At 37.3% G+C, this 14,277-nt stretch overlaps 1 protein-coding gene across 4 annotated transcripts; it reads left to right on the forward strand.

The window, feature by feature from the left end:
* Positions 1–3,929: 3,929 nt before the first annotated feature.
* LOC121245836 (increased DNA methylation 1-like) lies at positions 3,930–13,711 on the forward strand. 4 transcript variants are annotated; one of them, XM_041143716.1, is made up of 9 exons: positions 3,930–6,660; positions 7,172–7,295; positions 7,401–7,489; positions 8,351–8,589; positions 10,934–11,020; positions 11,511–11,610; positions 11,748–11,961; positions 12,048–12,221; positions 12,318–13,711. In XM_041143716.1, exons 1-9 carry the CDS (start codon positions 4,345–4,347, stop codon positions 12,755–12,757), a joined length of 3,783 nt encoding a protein of 1,260 aa, XP_040999650.1. In that variant the 5' UTR covers positions 3,930–4,344; the 3' UTR covers positions 12,758–13,711. The 4 variants fall into 4 exon arrangements, 3 of the variants coding, with proteins under 3 accessions (XP_040999650.1, XP_040999649.1, XP_040999648.1); XR_005937012.1 differs by having other exon boundaries at positions 3,932–6,660; positions 12,048–12,926; positions 13,040–13,711; XM_041143715.1 differs by having other exon boundaries at positions 3,932–4,144; positions 4,345–6,660; positions 12,048–13,711.
* The last annotated feature ends 566 nt before the right edge of the window (positions 13,712–14,277 follow it).

Below are 14,277 nucleotides of genomic sequence, written 5' to 3' on the forward strand. Positions count from 1 at the left end.
ACCATGTTACGGGGATTTGAGATTTGGGAGTAAAATACACCATAAATGGTGTAATATATAAGTTCCTAATCTCTCTTTGCTCTTGTTGTAAGGAGACGAAGAAGAAGATGAAGTTAAAGAGAAATAAGAAGAAGAAGCCAACCCTTATTGGCAACTTTCCCTTTTCTTTTGATCGTCTTTACTTGTCTAATCCTTGTATTGTTCACATTCCATCTAAACCTTATTGGAGTCATCAATTCATAATGGTGCGATGTAATACAGTCACAAAATGGCTGACCAAAACAACAGGAGTGATCCTCCTGATAGGCATACGCAAGTTAGGCAATCGCCTATGGCTAAGGCGACCACACCACTAAAGACCTATTAAAAAGGAAATTGTTAATGTCCTTTATTAGAAAATAAAAGCCCATAAATCCTCTAACAAATAATATTGAGATTTTAATTATTTAAAAAATAATATTAGAAGACACGAAAGAAGAGATTTTCTGAAAAAGATAAAAATAATTTAAAGAAATAAAAACATCTAGAAATATTATATTTTATTAATTAATATATAGAGTAATTAATCTTATAAGTTTATGTAAAAGAAAAAGCAATTGTCAAAGCAGAACTCTCTATCTGATCTGCCTGGTCTTCTTCTATGGTTGTCGATGATCGTGACGTAGAATCGGGAGCCTCCAAGAGACAGCACTGGGAAAGACCCCTACAAGTCTGTGTGTACAAGTTCCAGCTTTATTGATCTTAATGCCTACCATTCTTTAAGAAACTGATATTTTTCTGTTTCTCCAGTATACAACTCTCACACAAACTCAAATCAACTGATTTTAGTTCCAATAGCTTGTCTTTTGACAGTAGTTCTTTCATGTCATTTTGATTCATATGGTCAAGCCTGCAATGCCACAACTCTGCAGTGCTCTATATTGCAGTAGTAGCAATAGTGTCACTCGAACCTGATGTCATGTACAGAGTACCAGTCTTCTTACTCCGAGCCAGCACCATTGCTCATCTAATAACCTTTCACATACTATCTGAGAACACTACTAAATGGCCATAGTCGTCGAGTTGTCCTATAAAGATGAGATTTTTCTTTAACTCTGAAATGTGTCTGACTTTTTGCAATGTCCACACGTTCATGTTAGGGAGTACAACGTCAACGTCTTCCATTCTCACCATGTTCAGTGCCTCTCCATCAGCCAAGTACACATTCTCGAAGTCACCAGCAACGTAGTTCTGCATGATCTTTCGATGCGAAAAGGTGTGAAAGGAAGCCCCTAAATCCAATATCTAATCCTTGATCGAATGTAAACTGCAAGTAGTAGTGAATCATATACTTCTTCAGTTACCACATTTGCACTGTCATTCATTGTCTTTTTCAAATTTTTACAGTTCCTTTTTATGTGACCAGACTTGCCACAGTTCCAATAGGTCGCCTATTGTCTAGACCTTAGCTTGCTCTTACTCATGTTCTTTGATTTTGATCTACCTCTGTTTGAGTTCTTGTCATGTGGTCTCTCCCAAGCATCAACATTCAGTGTAGAATTTGACCCTGAGGTCTCGCCGGAATCCCTCCTGTGCACCTCTTTAGCCAAAATCAAATCACGAATATCATCATATTTTAATTTTATCTTTCTGGCAGAATCACTAACAACCATTCTCATGGCTTCCCAACTATTTGGCAGTGATGCCAGCTATATTAATGCATGAATTACATCATCAAATTCAATTTCAACAGAAGATATTTGGTTGGTGATAGTATTGAACTCATTTAGATGTTTGGCAACAAATGTACCTTCTGTCATCCTTAGATTGAATAACTTCTTCGTTAAGTGCACATTGTTATCAACATACGACTTTTTATACATACCTGACAAACCCATTATAAGATCCAATGTGATCTTTTCTTTGATAACGTTATGTGCAACTGATCTCGACAAGGTCAGCTGAATAACCCCCAGGACCTGTCAATCTAACAGGCTTCAATCAACATCTTTCATGCTATCTGACTTCTTCCCCAATAGTTAATATGGAATTTCTTCTCATAGAGGTAGTCCTCTATCAGCATCATCCAGTATCCAAAGTCTATGTCGTCAAGCTTCTCGATTCCAAATACCTTCACTTCTTCTCCAATCATCGTTCTCCCTCAGACCCAAACCTTAGTTCTTGATATGAGTTGTTGGTAAAAAAAAAGATGACAATAAGCAAAAGTAAACAATAAATAATTAAGCAATCAATCACACGACATAAATTTACGTGGTTCGGTAACGTGCATATGTCCACGGAGTTGCAAATGATTTTATTATGTTGAGAAATCATAAGGTACACTTTTGAGACATTTTTCTTTGTTCAAAACAGCCATATTGTACAAAGCAATCATATTTATAGGGTTACACGACGGAAATCTTAATTTTCAATTTTCTACAATATTCGTTCGAGCGACGTGTTGAGCACCCATCAAGCAAACTCTTTGTCTGGCTTTCGCTCGAGCTCACTGTCAAGTAAATTCTCTGTCTGGCCTTCGCTCGAGCCCAATGTCGAGCGCATTCTTTGTTGGATCTTCACTCAAGCTAAAAGTCAAACAAACTCTCTGTCTTGGTGCTTATTGAGTAAAAAAACAATGCCAAAAATTTTCTTGGGGGCGTTGCCATAATAAATCATTGTTGAGTCGGATCATCAAGTCGGACCGTCATAACAATAAATCCGACTTCACAAAGTCAACATTGTACATTAGTATTGCTTGTGATGGCAAACTAGACTGGATGAACTCAATCCCATAGAACTATTATAGATCTAAAAGTAATTATAGAAAAACCTCCACACTAAATGGATTCTACAACTTTTAGGACAATTTTAAATGCTCAATTAAGAGACTTTAACAAATTTCATTTGTTCGCCAATCACTTGATATAAAAATAGCAAGTAAAATTTTATGAATAACATTTCTCTAAACAAGCAAACTATATATACAGATATTCGATCACACCCTCCACACACTAAAATAATAGTCGATGCCATCGTTGTCTTAAGACTGGACTACAAAATTCGATCTGTTTAACTCAAAATGGTAAGAAAAACAAAAAATAAATAAAATTGTCACGCACTGATGCTGAGGTGTCTATGAACTACTATAGATATTATTTTTTAAAATAGATGTCTATCAAAAAATTAATAGTAGTATCTAAAATATGAGTAAGTAGGATATAGCATAGAGAAATGTTACTTATCATTTTTATACTATATATTAACATGTAATTTGTCAATTTTGTTCTTATATTTAAATAGAAGAATAAAAATAATAAGTTATATATTTATATATGATATAAGAGATAATAAGTAAAAAAAATTTTATAGTACAATCTTTTAAAAAAGAAAGAAAGAGAAAAAAAAAACTAGTTTTTACCGAAAGAGTAGCAGTCCGAAGAGAAGTTGAAATTATGACCGAGAGTTTTTCAAAAAATAAATAGATAGAAGTTATTTTTCGGAATAATTATTTTGTACACATAATATGATATCATCTAAATTATACATTTTTTAAGTTTAAAATTAAAAAATTAAAAAATTAAAAATAATTATATAATAAATACAAAATATACACTATTATAATAATTTCTCCCTAGTAATTACTCTTTTGCAAATCCATGAGAGATAGATACGATTATCTGATCCTAACCTTAGCTTCACGCGCTCTCTTCCGCTCGTGCATAGTATATTCCCCCTTTAACTGGAAGAATCAATGCGTCGCGGTACGGCCGAACTGTTAAAACAGATACCTACCTCGTTGAAGCCCACTACGATCTTGCCACGTTACCGTCAAAGCCAGCGATTCATATGACCCTCCGACGTGGAACGATCAAGGCCGTTATTTAACAGTCCTGCAGCGTCTCGAATTCCCAGATTTGGAGGGAAAATAGAGGAAAAGAATGTGTGTGTATGTATGTACAGGGATACATAGACATTAAAAACGTGAACGCCAGGATGGGAAAATACGGAAAAATAAATAATAATCAAGGTTTTGGTTTCCTCGAGTGCCATTACAATCCAAACCCTCGATCTCTCTGCCTTTCTTTCACCGGAGAGTGGCTTCACCGATCGCACATACCCAACGGTGAATTTCCGGTGAAGGAATCTTAGTACCTTCCGAAAAGAGGTAAGCTCTCCTGACTCTTTTCTTTTATCTGAGGGTGAGGTTTTGATTGTCGTCAAACGGATTGTCAGCATTCGGATTCTTTTTCTTCAGATCTGGCTGATTTGGTTTGAGAGAGAACTAGGGTTTCAATTGATTTACTTGGTATCGATTTGAAGGTAGATATTTGGATTTAGAACCTTTATTTTGTGTATTGGATGTAGATGGAAGAGGGACTGAGATCTGATCGTCCTTCAGGGCTTGTGGTGAAGAATAGGAGCTCATCAGGTTGTTTAATTGTTAGAAAGAAAAGTGTTGATGGAGTGGGTGGGGTTGGTCCTGCTGGTTCTCGAAAGGTTTTCGAGTCGAAGAAGCAGAAGAAGAGGTTGAGTTTGGTTTTGAGCGATTCAGGCTCAAGCGACGAGCTTTTTCCGGTCCCTCAAAGAAGGGTTGGCCCCGAAACTATAAGGGTCTGTAGTGGATTATCCACTTTTGAAAAGGATATTGTAGATGAGAGTGAAATTGGTAGAAAGAGGGATAGGTTGGACCATGTGAGACATTATGAAGAGGGTATGACTGGTAGGAATGGTTTTGACGAGAGCATAAGTGAGAGAGGTAACTTGGACATATTTGAGTTTGATGAGTATGATGGGTTTGGTGGACAAAGAATGCGGAGGAAACATTTCAATGACAGTGGAATCAAAGTTGGGGGAAGAAGGTTTTTGGGATCAATGGACATGGCCCGGAGTGGAATTGATAGGGAATATGAAACTGGGTCGAGTAGACATGGTGTTTACAAGAGAAAGAATTTATATTGTGACCCTGCAGGTGGCTTGAATTTAGGAGATGGTGTTGATAATACTAGGGTTAAGATGAATAGGGATGGAACTCAGCTACCCCTCTCGCTTTTAAGAGAAAAATTAATGGGCCATTCAGATAAACCCATTAGAGTTCAGGGCAAAAATGGTGTTTTGAAGGTGATGGTAAACAAGAAGAAGAGGTTTGGTGGGCCGTTGGAAGATCTTGATCACCACATTGCTGAGGAAAGTAGAAAGGGTTCAAGGATTGAAGATATTGCTAAGAGGAATGCAGTGATTCATTCATCATCGTACACAGAGAAAAAATTTGAGAAACCAGGTTTAGTTTTCCATTCAGAAAAGAGTCAGATGGCTTTGCAGAAATCATTATCAAGTAAGAATGGTAAGGATGGCGAATGGGATTCAGAGAACAGTGATGCATCATTGAAGCTAACATTGAAAAATGTGGAAGCTAATAGTTCTAAAAAGAGGATAAGAAGTGAAGAAGAAAAGACTTCTCCATCATTGAAGCTAAGATCGAAGAATGTGGAAGCTCATAGTTCTAGAAAGAGGATAAGATGTGAAGAGGAAAAGACTCCTCCATCTGAGAACCTCCCACAGGCTATAATCAAAGAAGGAAAAGCTAGGCGTGGTAGTGGCACAGAGAAGCAAAAGCTGCGTGAACGGATTAGAGAGATGCTTTTGAGTGCTGGCTGGACAATAGATTACAGGCCTAGGAGGAACAGAGACTATCTAGATGCGGTGTACATTAACCCCTCGGGAACAGCATACTGGTCAATCATCAAGGCCTATGATGCATATCAAAAGCAATTGAAAGATGAGGATGGTGAGGCTAAACCCAGCGGGGACTGTTCTTCATTTTCTCCCATATCAGATGAGATACTTAGCCAATTAACTAGGAAAACTCGAAAGAAAATTGAGAAAGAAATGAAAAAGAAGCAAAGAGATTGCAGTGACAGTGACAATGCAACAGAAGCTGCTGAGAAAAGATTTGCAAGTACCAAGCGTGATGTGGAGAGCATGGACAGTATCAGTCATGAAGAGAAACTAAGCTCCTTCATAAAGCAGGGTGGTAAATCATTGAAGAATAGAATGACTGAAAATGGCTCTGCCAGTGTCAACTCAAAATCAAAAGGTCAGAATGCTAAATATATGCATGATGGCATTGAAAAACCATCCTCTGGATCCAACCCTCGTATGCCACATGCAAGAAAAAGTAGAAAACTTGGCAGATGTACCTTGTTGGTTCGTAGTTCTAACAAGGCACAAAGCTCGGATGCTGATGGTTTTGTTCCATATACTGGAAAACGGACACTGCTTTCATGGCTGATTGACTCTGGAACTGTGGGATTAAGCCAAAAGGTGCAGTATATGAACCGCCGGCGGACTCGAGTAATGTTGGAGGGTTGGATTACACGAGATGGCATTCACTGTGGTTGCTGTAGTAAAATCCTCACAGTTTCAAAGTTTGAGATTCATGCTGGGAGCAAATTGCGCCAGCCATTTCAACACATATATCTGGACTCTGGGGTTTCTCTTTTGCAGTGCCAGATAGATGCATGGAATAGACAAGAAGATTCTCTACGCATTGATTTTCACTCTATAGACACAGATGGAGATGATCCAAACGATGACACTTGTGGCATCTGTGGAGATGGTGGGGATTTGATCTGTTGTGACGGGTGTCCATCAACATTTCATCTGAGTTGCTTGGATATACGGGTATGTGTACTTCAATTCACTCCAGTTGCACGCCCCATATGGTTCCTTACATGATCCTTCTTGTATTATATTTCTTTTTTGAGTTTGTTTTGGATTTCCTGTGCTGTTCTTTTGTTGGTGATCTGAGACTTTTTGAAGTGATATTATTAGACTGGGGTCTAGTGTGGAAGGAGAGTCTATGGAGACTTTTGAAATATCTTTTCAGGGTTGAGACTTGTGGGAACCTGTGCACAAAAGGCATTGAATTATGATATGGTGTCCTTGCCATGTGTTGTGTTGGTCTGGGGAATGCTGTTTGGTGAAGTTAGATTTAGTTTGTGATGGTTGTAGGTTTTGTGATGTAGGGAGTACTCGGACGGGAGGAGAAATATTGCCTCATCTTTCATTATTAAAACTTGAGGGGCACTTTTGCACTGGAGATGTATGCACAATTAATTAAATATTTGGGCAATGTTGCATTTGCTCATATATGTCTCCAGTACTTAAGGCATTCATACCTTTCTTGCTACAGATGCTTCCACCTGGCGATTGGCACTGTCCAAATTGCACGTGCAAATTTTGTGGGGCTGTTAGTGGCAGTGGTGCTCAAGGAGATGCCTGCGCACTCCTCAAATGCAGTGTGTGTGAGAAAAAATGTAGTAACTTTTTCATTCCTTTGTTTTGAAGTTCTTTCAGTGGATTATATACTTTCTCTTGTTTTATTATTGCACTGACAATATTTTGGTTGAAATTTTTTGTAGATCATAAATCATGCATGCTGGAGATGGATGCTATTCATGTTGATTCTTCTAGTTTAGTCTCTTCTTTTTGTCAGCAAAAATGTAAAGAGGTATCTTTATTTAGGCTTCCTGTGTTTAATTATCTCAAAATATGCAAATAGTGTATCTGCTATGTTTAATTAGTTGTGCGTAGCACCTTGAGGTGACATAATGAGTTGGAGATAGAACATCACAATTCAATACTTCAGTAGTTTATAACCAAATATTTTATAATATCAAGGCTTGTTAGAATAGTTTTTGTTTTTAGTGTTTTTCTTGTCCATCTAAAAGTTAGGGTTAGTAATGAGTGTCAATCACATGATAACACCTGCATACTTTCAGTGATAAAACTCTGTGTGATGTTATATAATATGTGAGTGCTTTTCTTTTATACTTATAAATAAATAAATAAATACACGAGTGCTTTTCTAATGGACCTTCTGCAGATTTTGAGTACAAACCTCGGTCTGTATTCTAGATTAATGTAATAGGATGTCATATGGCTTTACCCTTTGAAGTTCATAATGGAATATAATGAATAGTAAGAGGAAGTTATGGCATAATACTTGCATTATTTGGGAGGTTTTATATAGAATGACATCTACTAGATTATCAAGCATAGATGATGCTTTTGTATATGTCCCATGTAATTGGGCAATTGCCTATCCCTATTATCAATAAAATTTTGTTTATTGATCAAAAAATATATAATGACATTTGTTTGCATGTTTTTGTGTATTTTTTCCTTCTAACCTTCCAGTGACTAGAAATTCTTCTCTTGATTTAGCATAGATAGATCAGTTGTTTTTTTGGTGTATGTTATATGTCTTGTTAGTTGTAGGTATGGTTCTCAATCTCACATCAATTTGTAAATTTCTCATCTGACATTTCCAAAGGCACTTTCTTGAATTATATCCTTGTTGCTTCTGCAGCTCTTTGAGCATTTGCAGAAGTATCGTGGTGTCAGACATGAGCTGGAAGCAGGCTTTTCATGGTCTCTTATTCATAGAACGGACAAAGACTCAGATACATCTCTTCGAGGGCTTCCTCAACGGGTGGAATGCAATTCTAAGCTGGCTGTTGCACAGACTGTTATGGATGAATGCTTCTTGCCAATTGTGGACAGGAGGAGTGGGATTAATTTACTACATAATGTTCTTTATAACAGTGGGTAAGTGCTAAATTTTGTACCTTATCTAAAGCAAATTGCCTTGACCAAGAGAATGGAGTATATGCGGAGGAAAAAGAGTGCATTAGCCTATATTCCCGACACGGATGGTTCAGCCCTTCAATCTCTCTCCTTTTTTTTTTTTTTTTTTTAATTGGCACCAGGTGTCCGAGAATAGCTTCCTGACTAATCCCGAGGATGCACAGACCCTCGACAAGGAGTTTCCCGCAAGTGCACCTTGGGTAGTTCAAGGGAAAAATCCCCCAGTCCGATGGCGCCTAGGAATTGTTTTCACTTGAGGATTCAAACCTTAGACCTAGAAGGAGCATACCACTAATACCAAGGCCTTTACCACTTGAGCCAACCCCTAGTGGTTCAGCCCTTCAATCTCAGTACTTTTTCCTCCCATATTGGATCTTTTCTGTTTATTAATAGGAATACGGAACCCCTAGGGGTTGGTTCTAGTGGTAAAGGCCTTGGGCTTGGAGGTATGCTCCCCCCAGGTCTAAGGTTCAAATCCCCTTGAGTGCAAACAATCTCTAGGGGCCATCGGACTGGGAGATTTTTCCCTTGAATTACGCGAGGTGCACTTGCAGGAAACTCCTTGCTGAGGGCCTATGCACCCCCGGGATTAGTTGGGATGCTGTTCTTGGACATAAAAAATAATAATAATAATAGGAATATGTGTTGGTTTGAGCTTACACATGAGAGACTGTGTGATTGACGTATTTGATCTTAACAAATGCTGCCAACTTTGACTAAGGATTTTCAGTTATAAGGTTTTCAGCTTTTGCAGAAATAGACATTTATTATTTCTTGGCTTGCTGGAAATGGTTTCTTTATTTTTTTTTATGATGCTTGATTTCTTTAATGTTGTATTATGGTTTTTTTGTATCTTTTTTATTTCCATGTAAAATATGCATTCATCATTTGACCTTTTTACCTTATTATATGTCATCCCATCTGCATATAGTCCTCAAACTTTATATAACAAAAATTTGACCTTTTATATTACTAATTAGAATGGTATATAATCAACATTTGGTTAGAACAGTGAGACACATTTGATTTGGATAGACGGTGTTGGAAATCTGAACGTCTCTAATTGAAGATTTGGAAACATGGCTTACGGAAAAAAAACTGTATTTACACCCAAGTTTTATTAAGTACTGCTTCTACTTATAAAAAAAACAAACTGTATTTTCTCTAAATATTGGTTTGAGTTAACCATATCTATTATGATGAATCACAAGTTGTACAACAATGCAGTTCAATATCATCAGAAAAGGAAGTTGTATCTAAAATGGGTTAGAAAATGATGATGGAGGGTGTGATACGTTTCTGTTATGTTGGTTGAGCAAAATGGTGATAGGAAGTGTCCTACTTGTTAATTACCTACCTATATTTTAACCTGCCTTTGAAAGGAAGAAATTGTAAGATTTTTCTTCTGTGTGTATATTTTCCACAAACCTCTTACTAAAAAAAAGAAAAAGAAAAAACACATTTATTTCCCACAAACTGAAAACAGTAGCACATATCTGCTCTGGAAAAGGGCATAGAACGGGCACTGCACAAAGTAGCATAAACTTCTAATATGCTCACCGTCTAATCAGTCATGAAGCTTGGACCTGATCATGCTTTATTTAGCAACCAAAAGCATACTTAATCCAGGCTAGTGGAGAGGAAGGACCATGCTATGTAAAGGCGAAAACATAAATTTGACATTAATTAATTAATTGGATATGCAGTGTCACGACTCATTTAGCATGGAAGATTTACTATAATTATTTTGTTGGTGTTTCCTGGGATGAATAACAAATCTTGCTCCTTACATTTGGCCCACCCAAAGCTTATGAGCTCTTAAATTAAAGTTACATTGTTTTGAAACCAGTTAAGGCTGCATTGCTAGCCAGTTTTTGTAAACAAATGTTCAATTTGATGGGAAAACAATGGTATGAAAAATTCCAAGTGTGAAGCGATGCTTTGTTGAGGTTTGTAGTGTAAAGTTTGTGTTAGCATGCTGGCTCACTTGGAAGTGATCGAGATTTTATGGTCCACTCTTGTTTCTTGTGTTGACTTACATTTTTGTATCCTTTGCTGAGATGTTTTGATGGGTAACTGGTTTCAAACATCAAACCTTCTTGATATACATATTTACCATAGTTAACCTTCTTGATATACATATGTACCATAGTTTCTAGGTAAATGTTTCTTTGTGTGTATCTGTGTGTCACTGCTGATCACTTTTCTGGAGTATTTAAGCTATTAAACCATGTTACTTTTTTTTGCGAAATATATGTTGTCCCACTCATCTGATTTTAATTATGTTTCCCATTTTATATTTCAGATCAAACTTTAATCGGCTAAACTATAGTGGCTTCTACACTGCTATTTTGGAGAGGGGTGATGAAATAATTTCTGCAGCATCTATCAGGTGCTGTGCCATAAACTTTAATGTCACTAATATGTTTCTATACACAGTAACTAATAGCTTTGTTCAACAGATGTTTTCTTTATATATCTTGTTCTCGTGCTTAGCTGAGATGGTAGGTTCAAGCTCACTACTATTCTTTTGTGTTCTTCTGAGTGAAGCTTTCCTGGGTCAGTGGTTTAGATGTTGGAACGGTACTCTGTTCAATAATTGGAATAATGTTATGTTATGTGCTTCTTGACCAGAATTCTCATATTAATTATCCAATGTCCCTTATGAAGTATAAGCTCCTGTCAATGGTGTCTCAAGTTTTTTGTATGTGTGCATGTGTAGATTAGCATGCAATTAAATTCTTACCATTCTCTTTTTACTGTCTGGTTAAGTTCTGGTATGAGGGAGGTGTTTCTGTTTGGCGGTTCTTGAGATTTATATGATTCCTGCTTGAGTGTGTGGATTGTGATTCTTACCGTCACAGTGTCTACTGCCTGGTTAGGTTCCATGGGACCAAGTTAGCAGAGATGCCATTTATTGGAACTCGGCATGTATATAGGCGTCAAGGGATGTGCCGTCGGCTTTTTGCTGCTATTGAATCAGTAAGCTACAAGAATGATGTCCTGGGTGATTTCTCTAACATGGAAAAGAGATTGAAAAGATTGTATATTTGTTTTCTTTCTACCTGCTTGCTTTCATATATGCTACTGACTTCATCCTGTTTCTCTACCATTTGAAGGCTCTCTGCTCTCTCAAGGTTGAGAAACTTATTATTCCTGCTATTGCTGAACTCATGCATACATGGACTGTGGTTTTTGGTTTCGCTCCTCTCGAGGAATCACTCAAGCAAGAAATGATATCGATGAATATGTTGGTCTTCCCGGGTACAGATATGTTACAGAAGCCACTACTGGAGCAAGAGAGCATTGAGGGGAATGTGACCTGCAAGACAAGTATTAGCTGTGGTGTTTGTTGCCTTTCCCTTTAACTTTATATTGATGGCCTGCTGTTTAAGTTTGTATTTGATTCTTTCCAATAGGTGCAAAGCAAAAGGTGTGCAACAACAAGCTTTCTACTAAGCCTGAGGTGGAAAGTAAATCTGATATGGATTCTCCAGTGGGGCATGATTCTCGTGGGTGTAACAGTGCTGGGCATGATCCTCATGGGTGTGACGAAGCTGGTTTGTGCTGTGCTAATGAGATAACTGATGAAGGTGCATTTACAGATAATAAATCCAATTTGCATGCTGATCCTCATAGGTTTGACGGTGCTAGTCATTGTTCTAATGAATTAACTGATGAAGTTACAGCCACTGACAATAAATCTGGCATGGATTCCACTGCTGTGCATGATCCACTTGGGTGTGATGATGCTGGTTTGCCGTGTGCCAATGAGGTAAATGATGATGTTGGAGCTGCAGATTCTAGTTCTTTAGATGCTTCATATGAAGTTAATATTCCCGTTTCAGTTCAGCTGACTACATGTTTCAATTCTTATTTGGTGGACAAGCTAGCTCAATCTGCATCTGGCAAGAAGTTTATGTCCCCCTCCGATATGATTCATGATGCACTTGAGCAAGGAAATAAACTGGAAATGGATTGTCCTGTCATAGATGATGGCCAATCTTGGAAAGAGAATGATATGGATGAAGCCCTGGAAGTAAACATTAACATTGACTGTCTTGAGTCTGTTCCATCTCTAGGGGAAATTTCTGCAGAGAACACCACCAAGGAGATCAATCAAATCTAGATGTCTCTGATTCTAGTCAAACCGGTTCTGCTGAGAGTTCCTCGCAAGTTAAATCTGATTAAACTATTCTAGTTGCAGGACTCCGAAAAAGCCGATTGCATGCATCTGATGACAATTCTCTTACTGATGCACTTGATGGGAAGACTTGTTAACGAGTGTCATCTATAAGGTTCTAGACTAACTTCTATGCATCTCAAGATTAAGTTACAGAAAGTTTGGATGTTGCCTTTTGATCCAAGCGATATGATTTTGTGCTCACAAAGTCGATGGTGGTGTTGCCAGTTCAAGGAGGATCCTTGGAGGTTTGAGGTGGCATTTTGAAATGCTCTGAGCACATCATCGGAAAGTACTCATGCCGCTTCACGGTTTATATACCTGACTCTGCTGCTGTAGAGTTGTAGAGTTTCTCACTCCAAAGACCCTTGTTACAGCAGAGTTTTGCTATTTATTGTCACATGACATGGTTGTTATGGATGATGTTCGAGTAGATCTTCGCCTTTGTTTCTAGTGCTGGCACCATGTTCCTAAATATAGGTCAGCCACAATTTGCTTGCCTGGATAAATTTTGATCTGCTCATCGGCTACCTTGTGAGCAACAAGACATGATGCTCTTGATAGTGCTTCGAAAGACTGAGTTCCCAAGTTGAAAGCCAACATGTTGTAAATGTTCAAGTTGGGGCTAGGGTCATGATCTGAAATGAAGACGGGCTCTGCTAATATGAATATTTTTTTCAAGGCACTTAAATGAGAATGAGGATATCCTGCACTGAGTTTAACATTCTTGAGATCCTTAGATTCATTGGACGTTAATGGTATCTCTGTTGTATGATTGCCTTTTCCTCTGAGCTCTTCAAGTTGGATTTATCTGCTCTTGCTACTCTGCTGAATGGCCTAATTATCTCAAACTTACATATGTTAGACATTTAAGTAAATAGAAACTTCACATTCTTTTTCCGAATGATACTGAGCAAAGAGTTATTCTATTTTCAAGCTGGTGTGTAGATTATAATATCCACATAATTTAAATGATAAGATTTAATTTGTAACCTTAAAAAAAAAATTATCATCCAAATTAATTTATGTCACATTTGACTAGATATGCTCTACACATCGGTTTGAAAATATAATTTTTCCTGAGCATAAAATATTTACGAGGCACAATGCTCTTTGTAATCAGAGGCTTGGATTGCTCAGAATGTGTATTGCTCAGAATGTGTACGTGCATGTAGATTATGATATTTAAATTAGCAAAGCAGCAACTTTTGAAAATAACAAAGTAATGTTGATGCAGTTTTAAGATGTACAAGTTCAATCTAGCTAAGACTACAAGTCTTACATAATTCTTTTGAAAAAAAGTGGGATACCTAGTATCTACATAAAAAAAAGTCACATTTTTTTGTTGGTCTTATTTTTTTCAAATAAATTATCTAAATCTAACTATTTTTCCCATTTAAAAAAAAAAAAAACTAATTTTCCTTGACCCACTCGTTATACGCATAGCCATTAAAGAAATTGACGAG

This window comes from Juglans microcarpa x Juglans regia, chromosome 1S (genome assembly GCF_004785595.1).
Source record: "Juglans microcarpa x Juglans regia isolate MS1-56 chromosome 1S, Jm3101_v1.0, whole genome shotgun sequence".
NCBI lineage: Eukaryota > Viridiplantae > Streptophyta > Magnoliopsida > Fagales > Juglandaceae > Juglans > Juglans microcarpa x Juglans regia.